The sequence below is a fragment of the Oncorhynchus kisutch genome, linkage group LG16 (genome assembly GCF_002021735.2).
Source record: "Oncorhynchus kisutch isolate 150728-3 linkage group LG16, Okis_V2, whole genome shotgun sequence".
NCBI lineage: Eukaryota > Metazoa > Chordata > Actinopteri > Salmoniformes > Salmonidae > Oncorhynchus > Oncorhynchus kisutch.
The window spans coordinates 19,685,343-19,698,504 of NC_034189.2; the positions used below are offsets into that span (position 1 = coordinate 19,685,343).

Consider the following 13,162-nt stretch of genomic DNA (forward strand, 5'->3'; position numbering starts at 1 on the left):
ATATACTATCTGGCTATATATACTATATGGCTATATATACTATATGGCTATATATACTATATGGCTATATATACTATGTGGCTATATATACTATATGGCTATATATACTATATGGCTATATATACTATGTGGCTATATATACTATGTGGCTATATATACTATGTGGCTATATATACTATAGTGGCTATATATACTATGTGGCTATATATACTATGTGGCTATATATACTATGTGGCTATATATACTATATGGCTATATATACTATATGGCTATATATACTATATGGCTATATATACTATGTGGCTATATATACTATGTGGCTATATATACTATATGGCTATATATACTATATGGCTATATATACTATATGGCTATATATACTATATGGCTATATATACTATATGGCTATATATACTATGTGGCTATATATACTATATGGCTATATATACTATATGGCTATATATACTATGTGGCTATATATACTATGTGGCTATATATACTATGTGGCTATATATACTATATGGCTATATATACTATATGGCTATATATACTATGTGGCTATATATACTATATGGCTATATATACTATATGGCTATATATACTATATGGCTATATATACTATATGGCTATATATACTATATGGCTATATATACTATATGGCTATATATACTATATGGCTATATATACTATATGGCTATATATACTATGTGGCTATATATACTATGTGGCTATATATACTATATGGCTATATATACTATATGGCTATATATACTATATGGCTATATATACTATATGGCTATATATACTATATGGCTATATATACTATATGGCTATATATACTATGGCTATATATACTATGTGGCTATATATACTATATGGCTATATATACTATGGGCTATATATACTATGTGGCTATATATACTATATGGCTATATATACTATATGGCTATATATACTATGTGGCTATATATACTATATGGCTATATATACTATATGGCTATATATACTATATGGCTATATATACTATATGGCTATATATACTATATGGCTATATATACTATATGGCTATATATACTATGTGGCTATATATACTATATGGCTATATATACTATATGGCTATATATACTATATGGCTATATATACTATGTGGCTATATATACTATATGGCTATATATACTATATGGCTATATATACTATGTGGCTACTAGCACTTAAACCATGAAAAGCAAAAAACAAATGCGTCGAGACGCAAAACTTCATTTAATGCCTCAATATAAGAACATGCTCATATTTTCCCTATAAACAATGACATAACTTTATAATGGGAATATCAAAAGTAAGAAACTCTTGTGAAGGTTTGGGGTGGTATGGCTAATCTCAGGCTTAGCTACTGCAGGCCTATGAAGTCAGTGGGCACCAGCACACCAACGGACTCCGATGGTTGAACTTGAGGTGAAGAACAACGTTTTAGGCCTACCAGTTACTCCTTTAATCTAACAATAAAATAATACTTCTCTTTCTAAAAGAAAATATCCTGATGGAAAATGTACATAGTAGCCTCCTGTACACCTGTATCTGTATAGCAGTAGTGGCCTGACAAGTATAAAGGAATGCATTTCGGTGTTGGGAACATGACGCTGGCATATCTTCCTCCTACTCTCCATCTCTCTAGGGCTAAGCTTCTTTTCCTTTATATGTTTTCCAATATTATTATCATACAGTGGGCTCATATGCATGCAACGCCCTAATGCATTTAGTGCTCAAATCTCTGACAGGAAAAAAGAATAATCAATCAATAAAACAGGCTATACACTTTTGAATATGCTACACATCGAAATGTAACAAATTGTTTTTTATTTTGTGTCATTTTTATAGGCAGTTAACTGTGGATCATTTGGCCAATATCACTTGGCCAATATCAGTTTATTGATGGAGCTGGCAGCGTTTCTTTCTCTCTCGGAGCTGAACTGGTCTCTCGTATCCTAACCAGCATGGGCCTTTTCGTAACATGCCTGACTGGCCTCAGGTCCATTCAGAACAGGTCTGCGGATCCATTTCGGGAATGGGTCCAACTTTTTGGGACCCGTCAAAGACTGGGTCACATACTATAAACCGCTTTGATACAGGATACAGGGCGGCAGGTAGCCTAGCGGTTAGAGTGTTGGGCCTGAAAGGTCACTGGTTTAATTCCATGAGCTGATAAGATGCAAAAATCTATCAACGTGCCCTTGAGCAAGGCACTTTACCCTAATTTTCTCCAAGGGGCGCTATACTACTATGGCTGATCCTGTAAAACGACACATTTCCCTGTACCTATCCGATGTACAGTATGTAACAATAAAACATCTCTTTATAAGCGAATGCTAAGGGGCATATCTCTGATATGAGTGGTGGTAGTAGCAGAGGATGGCTGCTGAACTCACAAGCAGGAGTTTGGATCCAGAGGGCTCATCTTGGGATACCAGCAGTAGTCATAGATGGTATCCCCCTCTGCCATCTTCAGCACTGGACTCTGTAGGGCAGGGAGAACATTAGAGGGGGGGGGGGGTCAAGTCCTCTATCTAGGACAGCTTATGTGGCTCGTTCAGTCCAGAACCGTGGTAATTAACCACAATGACCATAATACATTGCACCCATTTGTTCTGCCTCAGACAGAGACAGATATGCTTTTTCGCCTGCTACGTTAGGTTAGATACACAAAGACCGAATAGACCGCAATGAGCGAGGAATGTACACAACACAACAACAAGAAGGATAGAAACAGTTCAAGGTATGCAAGGTATCTACTTTGAAGAATTATTCAAATGACTTTGTCAAGACAGCTCTGCAGCCTACTTAGGCAGGCTGGCCTAGCTAAATAGAATGACTAAAGACAGTACAGGATGGGAAGCACAGAGACAACGTTAGATGGTTTGGCTGGCTGGCTGCTACTACCTGAGCAGAGATGAGATGATGACTAAGAAATGAAAAATAACAAAATTCTCAAATAAAAATGAACATACACAACTGAAACATTGTACTATTTCGTAGTAATTAACCATTTCTCTATTGATGTCTACCCAATGTGGACCTGACAGAGACAATGGAATATTTTCAAAGTTTTGTCAATTGAATGTTTAATATGTTTCCATTAAAAAGCTCTAAATTCATTTTAATACCATCATTTTATAATGCATTTAATGTTTTTTTTTTTTAAACGATTGAAAGCGAAATGGAAACCGACGTCAAAAAGCACTAATCTCTCAGCACTAACCAGGAGTGAAGATCAGTGATGTAGTGAGTTAGTGGCGCCCTCACCATCTCCGTGAGCAGGTTCCAGTTGTAGCTGTAGATCTCTGGGGGGAGGTTGTAGACACGCAGCACGTTGGTCAGGATGCACGAGCTGTCTGGGGGCCCTGGGAGAATTACAGTGCCTTCAGAATCTATTCATACCCCTTGATTTATTCCACATTTTGTTGTGTTACAGACTGAATTAAAACGTGGCTAAAGCAAAAAATATATAAATTTTTGCTAATTTATAGGAAATAAAACACTGAAAAATCAGATTTACATAAGTATTCACACCTCTGAGTCTATACATGTCAAAATCACCTTTGGCAGCGATTACAGCTGTGCGTCTGTCTGGGTAAGTCACACACCTGAATTGTACAATATTTGTACATAATTCTTTTAAAAAATTATTCAAGCTCTGTCAAGACAGCCGTAGATATTCAAGCCAATTTAAGTCAACTGTAACCAGGCCCCTGAACATTCAATGTCGTCTTGGTAAGAAACTCCAGTGTATATTTGGCCATGTGTTTTAGGTCATTGTCCTGCTGAAAGGTGAATTTGTCTCCCAGTGTCTGTTGGAAAGCAGACAACCAGGTTTTCCTCTAGGATTTTGCCTGTGCTTAGCTCTATTCCATTTATTTCCATCCTAAAAAAAACTCCCTAGTCCTTGCCGATGACAAGTATACCCATATACCCATAACATGATGCAGACACCACCATGCTTGAAAATATGAAGAGTGGTACTAATTAATGTGTTGTTTGATTTACTCCAAACATAACACTTTGTATTCAGGACATAGAGTTGGTTTTTGCCACATTTTGTGCAGTTTTACTTTAGTGCCTTATTACAAGCAGGATACATATTTTGGAATGATTTTATTCTGTACAGGCTTCCTTTTTCATTTATGTTGGTATTGTGGAGTAACTACAATGTTGTTGATCCATCCGTTCTCTCACAGCCATTAAACTCTGGAACTGTATTAAAGTCACCATTGGCATCATGTTGAAATCCCTGAGCGGTTTCCTTCCTCTCCAAGAACTGCCTTAGAAAGGATGACTGTATCTTTGTAGTGACTGGGTGTATTGATACACCATCCAAAGTGTAATTGATAACTTCACCAGGCTCAAAAGGATATTCGATGTCTGCTTCAAAAAAATATTTTTCTACCCATCGACCAATAAGTACCCTTCTTTGCAAGGCATTGGAAGACCACCATGGACTTTGTGGTAGAGTGGGTTCATCACAGCACCCACTGGACACTGGAGGGTAGAAAGATTGGAGGAGAATTTGAATGAGAATAAGACAAAACATATATGATACACGTACATTAAAACACATCATGGTAGCAATAGCACCAATGATAAAGCACACCAGCACACCAACAAAATTACACCTAGCAGTGTTGTTAAAACGATATTCAATGACGGGCTGATTAAATGATGGCTAGTTCAGCAATTAGTTAGGTAACTTTCCAGAAGATAGCAACCCTACTATTACGCTTGTTGACACTGTGCTGCACTGGGATCGGAAGGCAATCATGGTTACGTTAAGACACTATGGCGTCGGCGCAACATACTGGGCAGAAAACGTACCTAGATGCAGGGATGGGATATGCCACTGTACTCCAACTTCTACCTTTACCACACTGATACTTCAAGATTGAAATACTGTCCTTCTCATCCTCATGCTAGCTAGCAGTAGTCACCGCAGCAATTTTGGAATGGCAGTGTCAGACAATCAGCTAATTTGTTGTTCAAGCAATGCGCCATTCCGTAATGGCTGATGTGGCCACTGCTAGCTTGCACTGGGACAAAGTTATCACTGTTCTTCGAATGACTAGAAGTCTGCTTATAACGTAGCCGTACACTGGAGTTAAATAGCAGCAGTCACGAAATCAAGTCATGCTGCGAATTTGTAAACACAGGAGGCCGCCATGAAAGATTGACAGCTGTACGGGGTATTGAATGCCCCCACTCCTCCGAACTAGGATGTTCATGTTGTTGTTCATGGTGTTGTTCATGTTGTTGTTCATGTTGTTGTTCATGGTGTTGTTCGTCTTCTATGGTATATTGGCGATTGCACAATTTAATGTGCATCCCACCATTCAGTGTGCCGGATGGAAACCGGAACAAACAACCAAAAAACGACCAAAAAATGTATTTAATTAATAACAAACTTTTCTGTAAAAAAAAAAATGAAACCAATCTGATCCCTACACAGGCTCTAGGGGAACCAGCACCGGCAACAGTCCCAAAACTTTGTTTGACCGCTCTAACTTTTACCAGCCCAAAGCAGGGCCTTGGTCAGCTCCAGAGGGCTAGAGAGCCAAGGTGAGTTAGCACCATGGACAGGCACCAACTGGGGCTGTTGATTCAACACAAGTACTACTGAGTCCAGGTGCTGCAACCAATTGGCACCTGGAATTGGTCCCACCAAATGAGTATAAGTAGAGGTGTAGTCACTCGGGCAGACAGGCAGAGGGCACGCCTAGACTTCAGAAGAACCGGAGTGAGTATGATAAGCACCTCGATCAGACGCCATAGAAGATACTAGGCAATGTTTGACCCACCTGTCTCTCTCACTTCCCTTTCGTCCCCCGAAAGGAAGCGGACACATTCCCGGGCAGCACACCACCCGGCGCAAGTTGAGAACAATTATTGAAAGACCGGAATCACCGCTCTCTCTTTTGTTGGTCATTACCCTAGGCGGTCCGAGGAGCTGCCACACCGGACACCAAGTGACCCACCCGTTACCCGAGAGGCCTTTCAGGTGTATTCCTCCCAACCTTAAAGAACAACTTTTGTTTGAGCACCTCAAAACGGTCTCCCGCCATCTTATTTTGTGAGTTTCACCTCTGACTCCCCTGGGCTGCCACAATATGAACTGTAACTCAGTCAAATCTTTGCAATTGTTACATGTTGCATTTATATTTTTGTTAAGTATAGTTAGGCATGTTCCATTTTATGAGTTTGAGAAGAATGAATAACAATTGATAGTAAGAACAGAAACATAGCAGAAACAGTCAGTCAAATCCATTGTTAAATGCATTTTAATAATTTTTTGTTCTCGTCAAACCAACAAAACCAAAACTATTTACACTTTTTAGGTTATTTTTCTGAATGCATTTGTTTTTATGTTGCTTAGCTCTAAAATATTCAAAACGTTTAAGCGATGGAACTGAGCCGACCATTTGGGTGAAAAAGAAAATTGATATAATTTGATCAAAATCGGTGTGTTAATGAATCATACATTTTTATGGAATTCATACATCAAAGGCATGGCAATCTCACCCAGGGGCATCACAGTGCCAAAACATCAATCACTTTGAACTTCAATGATTAACAGAAAGACAGAACAAACCCACTGTTCACCTACAGGTGACCAACAATTACTCCAACAAAGACAATGCCAACTTTTAAAAAACAAAACACCCAAATATAACTCAAGAGAATTATAATTTAGAGACAGCTACATATTAACAGTTCACTGCAAACCAGTTTATGGAGGGCATTCTTATCCCGCACGGATGGAGTTGAAAGATTGAAGTCAAAATCCACAGTATTCATAAAATACTTCAGTGACATTTTAGATATTCCTCCAGTTGCATTAACTAATATATCAACTGATCAAAACTATCATATATATATATATATATACATATATATGGCACCCCCCTTATTCATATATATATATATAAACAAACATGTTCCACTCAAAGTAGAGGGTCTCATCTCCCAAAGTTAATATTCATTTGTTTGACCAACCGAAGCAGTTGGAAAACACTTACAAAACAATTCAACCGGACTGACAGGGGAAGAATTGAGCTTCTCCATTGAAAACCTGGTTTCCATTAAAGAGACAGACAAACCCATGATCAACTGCATAGATGGCATACATACAAGGAACATACACAGCCATTCAATAACGTTAGTAAGATGCTTCTAATATACGAGGACATAATCTGTACAATGGTCAGTAATCAAAGTGTCAAATAGACAATCCACAAAGATAATCTACTCAGAGGACCACCAAGAAGAGATAGTGCCCTCTCATTATTGGAACAGTGAAGCATTTTTTGTTCTTATGGTATAGACTCCAAAAGTTTGGATTTGAAATCGAACAATTACTACGAGGTTAAACTATACATTCTCCGATTTTATTTGAGGGCATTTGTGTACATATTGGTTTCACCATTTACAAATGACAACACTTTTTATACATCGTCCCAAAAGTATTGGGACAAATTCACTTACGTGTCTATTAAAGTAGTGGTCCCATATTCATAGCACACAGTGACTACATCAAGCTTGTGACTAAACACATTAGTTGGATGCATTTGCTGTTTGTTTTGGTTGTGTTTCAAATTACTTTGTGCCTAAAATAAATTCATGGTAAATGTGTTGGGTCATTTTAGAATAACTTTTTGTTAATAAGAATGTGGATGCTACCGTGAATACCGATAATTCTGAATGAATTGTGAATGATGAGTGAGAAAGTTAAAAACGCACAAATATCATACCTCCCAAAAATGCTAACCTCCTGTTATTGTATTGGTGAGCATGTCTTGGGGGTATGATCTCACTCATCATTATTCATGACTCATTCAGGATTATCTGTAATAATGGTAGCATTCACATTAATGTAGAAGTGTTTAGAAACATAATTCTTATATTCCTATTTACAATAAAAGTGATTCCAAATGACAACACATTTACCATTCATTTCTATTGGGCACAAATTAATCTGAAACAACCAAAACAAACAGCAAATGCATCCAACAAGTTTGTAGTCACATTGCTGATGTAACCATCGCGTGCTATGAATATGGGACCAAATGTTTCACTTTTCACTACATTAATACACATAGGTGAATTTGTCCCAATACATTTGGTCCCTTGAAATAGGGGTGACTATGTATAAAGAGTGTTGTCGTTTCTAAATGGTGGAACCAATATGTACACAAATACCCTCAAATAAAAGCAGAGAACCTATGCTTTAACCTCATAATTGTTTGATTTAAAATCAAAACTTGTGGAGTGCAGAGCCAAAATAAGAAATGCTTCAACGTCCCAATAACTACAGAGGGCACTGTATATCCTTCATTTTAAATGGGTGGTCCTCAATAGGATAAAAACACTTCTTTCAAATCAAGTCTCAAACTGTCAAAAATCATTGGGTCAAAAAATGACTGCAGTGATGGGGTACACAGTAATATGTAGTGGGGCACTGTGTAGAACTGTAAAGGAACATATGGATCTATTTACCACACCCTTCCTGGTCAGCTCAGCTCCATAATACACAGGCTTCAGATTCCTCAGCCTGCATATTCAGCTACATGTCTGGGCATTTAAAACTGGATAGCAGAACAGTTCATCTTGCTTTGAAAAACCATCAGTCTTAATCATCGTCCTCAGAGAATGCCTTTAGTTCTACTTTGTTGCCATAGATGCTGGACAGAAATAAAGTAACATACAGCAGTGTTGTTGGCCAATAAAACGCTGTCCCGGTAAGTAGAACATTGACACCACCCCACTAATTCAAATGCTATAGTCCTTATCAGGTTCTCCAACTGGCTTTCACTCTTATTGTTAATATATGTTTTTGAGTTTGCCACACAAAGGCGGATCGCCACAGTTAAGGCATGTTGAACAGAAAAAATAAAACACTTTAATATTATTTACATAGCAGTCAAAACTCAAGTGTATGGTATTGAGCCTTTCTGCTTTTGTGTGTGTTTGAATGTGGTTTTCAAGAATGTGGTTCTTGAAAAGAGAGTATTTGAGAATGCTGCATGGACATGCGTGTAAAGCTCTGTGTGTGTGTGTGGTCAGTTTCTCCACTGTTCCAGGTCCTCTGCTACTGCAGCTGATGTGGTTCCTGCTCTTTCACCACCAGGGGTGCAGAGGAGGAGTGGAAGAAGAAAGGGCTGAGGAGCTTCTCCATCTCCTCTCCAGCAGAGGGCAGCTAGGAACAGTGAGGACCCTGTGGAATGACAGCCAGTGAGAATGATGGGAGACAGGGAGACAGGAAGAGAGGGAGCGAGAGCAAGAGACTGAGAGGAATTAAGATTTCCAAATGAAACAATACTGAAAACAGAATTTTCATAAAGACAGTTCCCAACATTACACAGTCCATATATTCACTATAAACATTAAATAGATAGAAATACACTCTTACCCATATGATGGTTGTCTTCTTGCTGTCAGCTCGTGATCAATCTCCAGGCAGTGGCTAGGTGACAGAAGGTTGGGGAGGGGGCATCTGGGCAGCAGGTCCCCTGATACATCCGCCTGACTGTCTCTCCCCTGCCTTCTCCATTGGCTGGTGCCAGTTGGTCAAACACTCTGGGCTGGGCTCTGCAGCAGCGATCATCATTCAGTCTTGAGAGTCCCTGCAGTCCCCAGCTCCATCCATGTTAAGTCTTTTCTTTCCCTATCCCTGAAGACATACAGGGCTACTGGCAAAGTTTGGGGAATTTCCAGGTAATTCATTTACCACAGGGTTATTCACTCTGTAAATCAATGTCTCGTGAATTTCCTTATTCTGCTAGTTTGTATATCAAGCCTTGCAGTTTTGTCCAAGTGATCTTGTTTAAAGTTAGGCCTAATACAAAAATATGGTTATGTACAGGAGGAAGAAGGCGTGTTCCTGTCTTTTGTTTTGAAAATCTTGTTTTCAGTGAGACGGTATTAACTCAGTCTAAGTTACATTTCTTGTTAAACCCTCCCTTTGTACTACAATATTTCTGTGCTCCTATCCCAAATGTGATGGCATCTCACAGTTTGAATGAACCAAAGTGCATAGTGAGAGTGGTCGGGGCAGCCCTCGTCAACAGTGAGTTGACGAGGGATGATGGGTGTCCCCCAGAGATCATACTAGTAGTATCCTTTCATTTCCCCTCATCGCAGGGTTAAAATACCCCCACTACACACCCTGAGACCCCTTTTAAACAAAAAAGGAAAAATAATTCTGCCTGCACACGGTCCAATTGAATGCGATGGTAGATTTGAGGTCAATGTCATTTGTATGTAAGGTTTTAATAAATCTTACATTTCCTTTATTCTCAACCACTCCTCACGGGTTTGTCCATCTTTGTTTCGTTTACATGTTCAAGGAGCAAAAAAAAGGTACTCCATATTTTTCCTCCAGGAGACTTCTCTATTAAAGCGATGATATTGTCGTTTCCTTTATGCAATGTTCTAAGTACCAAAAACTCCTCTGCTGTTTCTGCTTTTTGATTACCGGTAAGTTTTCTACTCCACGAACAGAAACACTTAGTCCTTGAGTTACAATACAGGCAGTAAAAATAAAAAATAAAAGACAATCTTTGATTTTTCACCTGCACTCCTTGATGATCAGTCAGTTACAAAAGAGCCACATCCACTAAAGGGTCACATTGTGATGTCCTTCTTCCTTCCCGCCAAAACAACATAGGCCACTGAATGTCCATTTTGCAAAAGCGCACTTGCAAAACCCTGCCCTTACCCACTATCCACCCTAACCCCCAAAAAACTGCACCCACAGAAATCCGTGTGTTTTGTAAACAACCAAAACTCCAGTAAGGAATAGTAAAGAGTCTGTTCTTTATTTTGTCATAGTAATATTGTTTTTGTACGAACAGGATTGCAGAGGCAGTGTGTTCAACTGTAGCCTTCCCGAGTTCTTCCTCTTTTGTGTAAAAAAAGAAAAGAGTAAAGAACTCGCCGACCTCTTCAATCTTAGATTTGTAGTTTTTTTTTTTGATTCCATTTTTAGACATTTTGTGGAGGAAAAAAATCCTGTATCACATTTTTTTTTGACTTTTTTGGGAATACATTCAATGTTTTCTTAAGAAAGAAATAAACGCACTTCACATGGCGGTAATGCAACAAAAACTAAATTAAGGGATAAAAAAAAATAATGAAAAAAAAGAATAATAATAGCAGTGCTCATCATAATCGTAGTCCAAATACTTTCTTTTTTTAAAACTGATTATTCATGTATTTTCATTTATATTCCTAAAAAAGAAACATCATCATCAACAATAGCAATGAATAAGTAACACAAGAATATGCTAACATTGTGTGCACCATCCTGTACATGGACAGTGTGATGCTAATTGTTTTGAGCAGAATCTGAAACCGCACACCTTTCACACGCAAGTTAAAGAGAACTGACAAGGCAACGTGATCACATCCCAGGAAAACTAAACTGGACTAACCTTCCAATCAATCATCATCCCCAGACTAAACCTGAAATATTAGGATATATGATTGACATACACGGGCTATACAGAGCGCTTAACATAACCATAACACACTCAAAAAGTAAATGTCTCAATGGCCATTGAACAATCCCTCCATCCCATTCACCCTTTCAGAGTTCTTAGGCACAAATGTGCATGCATGAGCACACACACACACACACACACACACACAAACACACCGTGGCTGAGAGAAGACAGCGGGGAGGGGCACTGCTCCATCAGCCCGTACCCCAAAACACCCCAGAAACAAGTGGTGCTTTAACAATATATGAAGGAGCGCAAAGCCATAATCCTCCTCTACAAATGTCTGTATTTCTATTACGTTTCTCTGGGGATGAAGAGCTGGTGAGAGAAAGGATGTGTTGTGCCATTGCCCCCTCTGTCACACACACAATCATACACACTTAGATACAAAGAAAGTCCCTCTGTACAAGAGGACACGTCTACTCATGGAAAAAACATCAATTCTTATTCGAACAAAATTACATAATGGCCTGGTATGTGTTCAAACATCTTGGTAAGCAATGGAGAAAACATAACAGACATTAGAAACATACTAGTCTGCACAATGCACACACACACACACACACACACACACACACACACACACACACACACACACACACACACACCAATACATACACAGAAATATTAATCTCTAACCCCATTTGTTTTTCTATTTTTTTATCTTAGTTTTTTTTAACACAAGTGCAAATCTTCAAGTTTTTTTTATGTATTTTTTTGTAATAGCTTTACTTTTCATATAAATGTATTGTAAAAAAAACAACAGTGTTTGTCTTTCAAGAAAGGATTTGTTTTTCTGATAAGGTTTCAAAATAAAAAGGTCCCCTATCTTTGAGTTCCCCCTCCCAGTGAATCTATCCCACCAACCTTACACCTCACCTTACCCTTCCAGTTCAGATTTTCACGTGTATACGTACAGCATCTTGTGTAGATTCAATACACACACACCGTACGTACACTGACAACAAAAACCCTATTCAAATCCCCTCTTAATAATAAAGTGCATTAGTTCAGTTTAAGGTGCTTAGTCTTATAAGTGCCAAGGGATACCCATCATTCCTCTTTCCCCCACCACATCACGCTCCCTACTCAAGTGAACGATTGAAAGCAGGGGAGCCTTTCTCTTTTCAAGGGTAGGGAGATACAATCCTCTCCTCCCTCTCCCCATACAAGTTCTCCCCCCTTCTCTCCCCACCATTATCTTCATCCCCCCCCCCCCTCCCTCTCTCCTCCTCTCTGTTCCCCATTCCCCTCCCTCTTTCTACCCCATCCTCATCTCTCTCTCCCATCCTCCTCTCTTTCTCCCCCCTCTCCCCCCTCCCTTCAAGCAGTGCACATTCGTCATCAGATTTGTCTGATTAGTAGACAGAAGGCCTCAGGTAGTAGCTATTGCCGCTGATCAGATCTGGATCAGTAATCCTCCACCATCTCCATCTCATTCAGGCTCAGACGCTCGCCCGCGTTGTGGTATGAGTACCCTGCAGTCAGGAGGGGAGAGAGATGGAGGGAAAGAGAAAAGTAGGATGGAAAAGGAGAGGGAAGATAGATGGATGTGGGAACGCATAGAGCAGTTCAATCAGTTAGAGCTATAAACAGCCTCCCAGCAGCCAATGAGAACATCC

The 13,162-nt window shown here is 39.1% G+C and overlaps 1 protein-coding gene and 1 long non-coding RNA gene across 5 annotated transcripts in view; both read right to left on the reverse strand.

The window, feature by feature from the left end:
• Positions 1-1,653: 1,653 nt before the first annotated feature.
• Positions 1,654-6,079, reverse strand: LOC109882133 (uncharacterized). The gene is made up of 4 exons (XR_004203374.1): positions 5,841-6,079; positions 4,457-4,530; positions 3,298-3,395; positions 1,654-2,512 (listed from the first exon to the last, which is right to left on the reverse strand). It is a non-coding gene; the product is annotated as an uncharacterized LOC109882133 (long non-coding RNA).
• A 225-nt stretch (positions 6,080-6,304) lies between these two features.
• LOC109882139 (GRB10-interacting GYF protein 1) overlaps positions 6,305-13,162 on the reverse strand; it is a 37,654-nt gene continuing 30,796 nt past the window's right edge. For all 4 annotated transcript variants that reach the window (XM_031791954.1, XM_031791951.1, XM_020474232.2 and 1 more), the window contains exons 25-26: positions 9,449-13,018; positions 6,305-9,253 (exon numbers count right to left, since the gene is read on the reverse strand). In XM_031791954.1, coding sequence (XP_031647814.1) covers positions 12,951-13,018 — 68 coding nt within the window. In that variant the 3' untranslated portion in view covers positions 6,305-9,253; positions 9,449-12,950. The remainder of the gene's footprint in view (positions 9,254-9,448; positions 13,019-13,162) is intronic.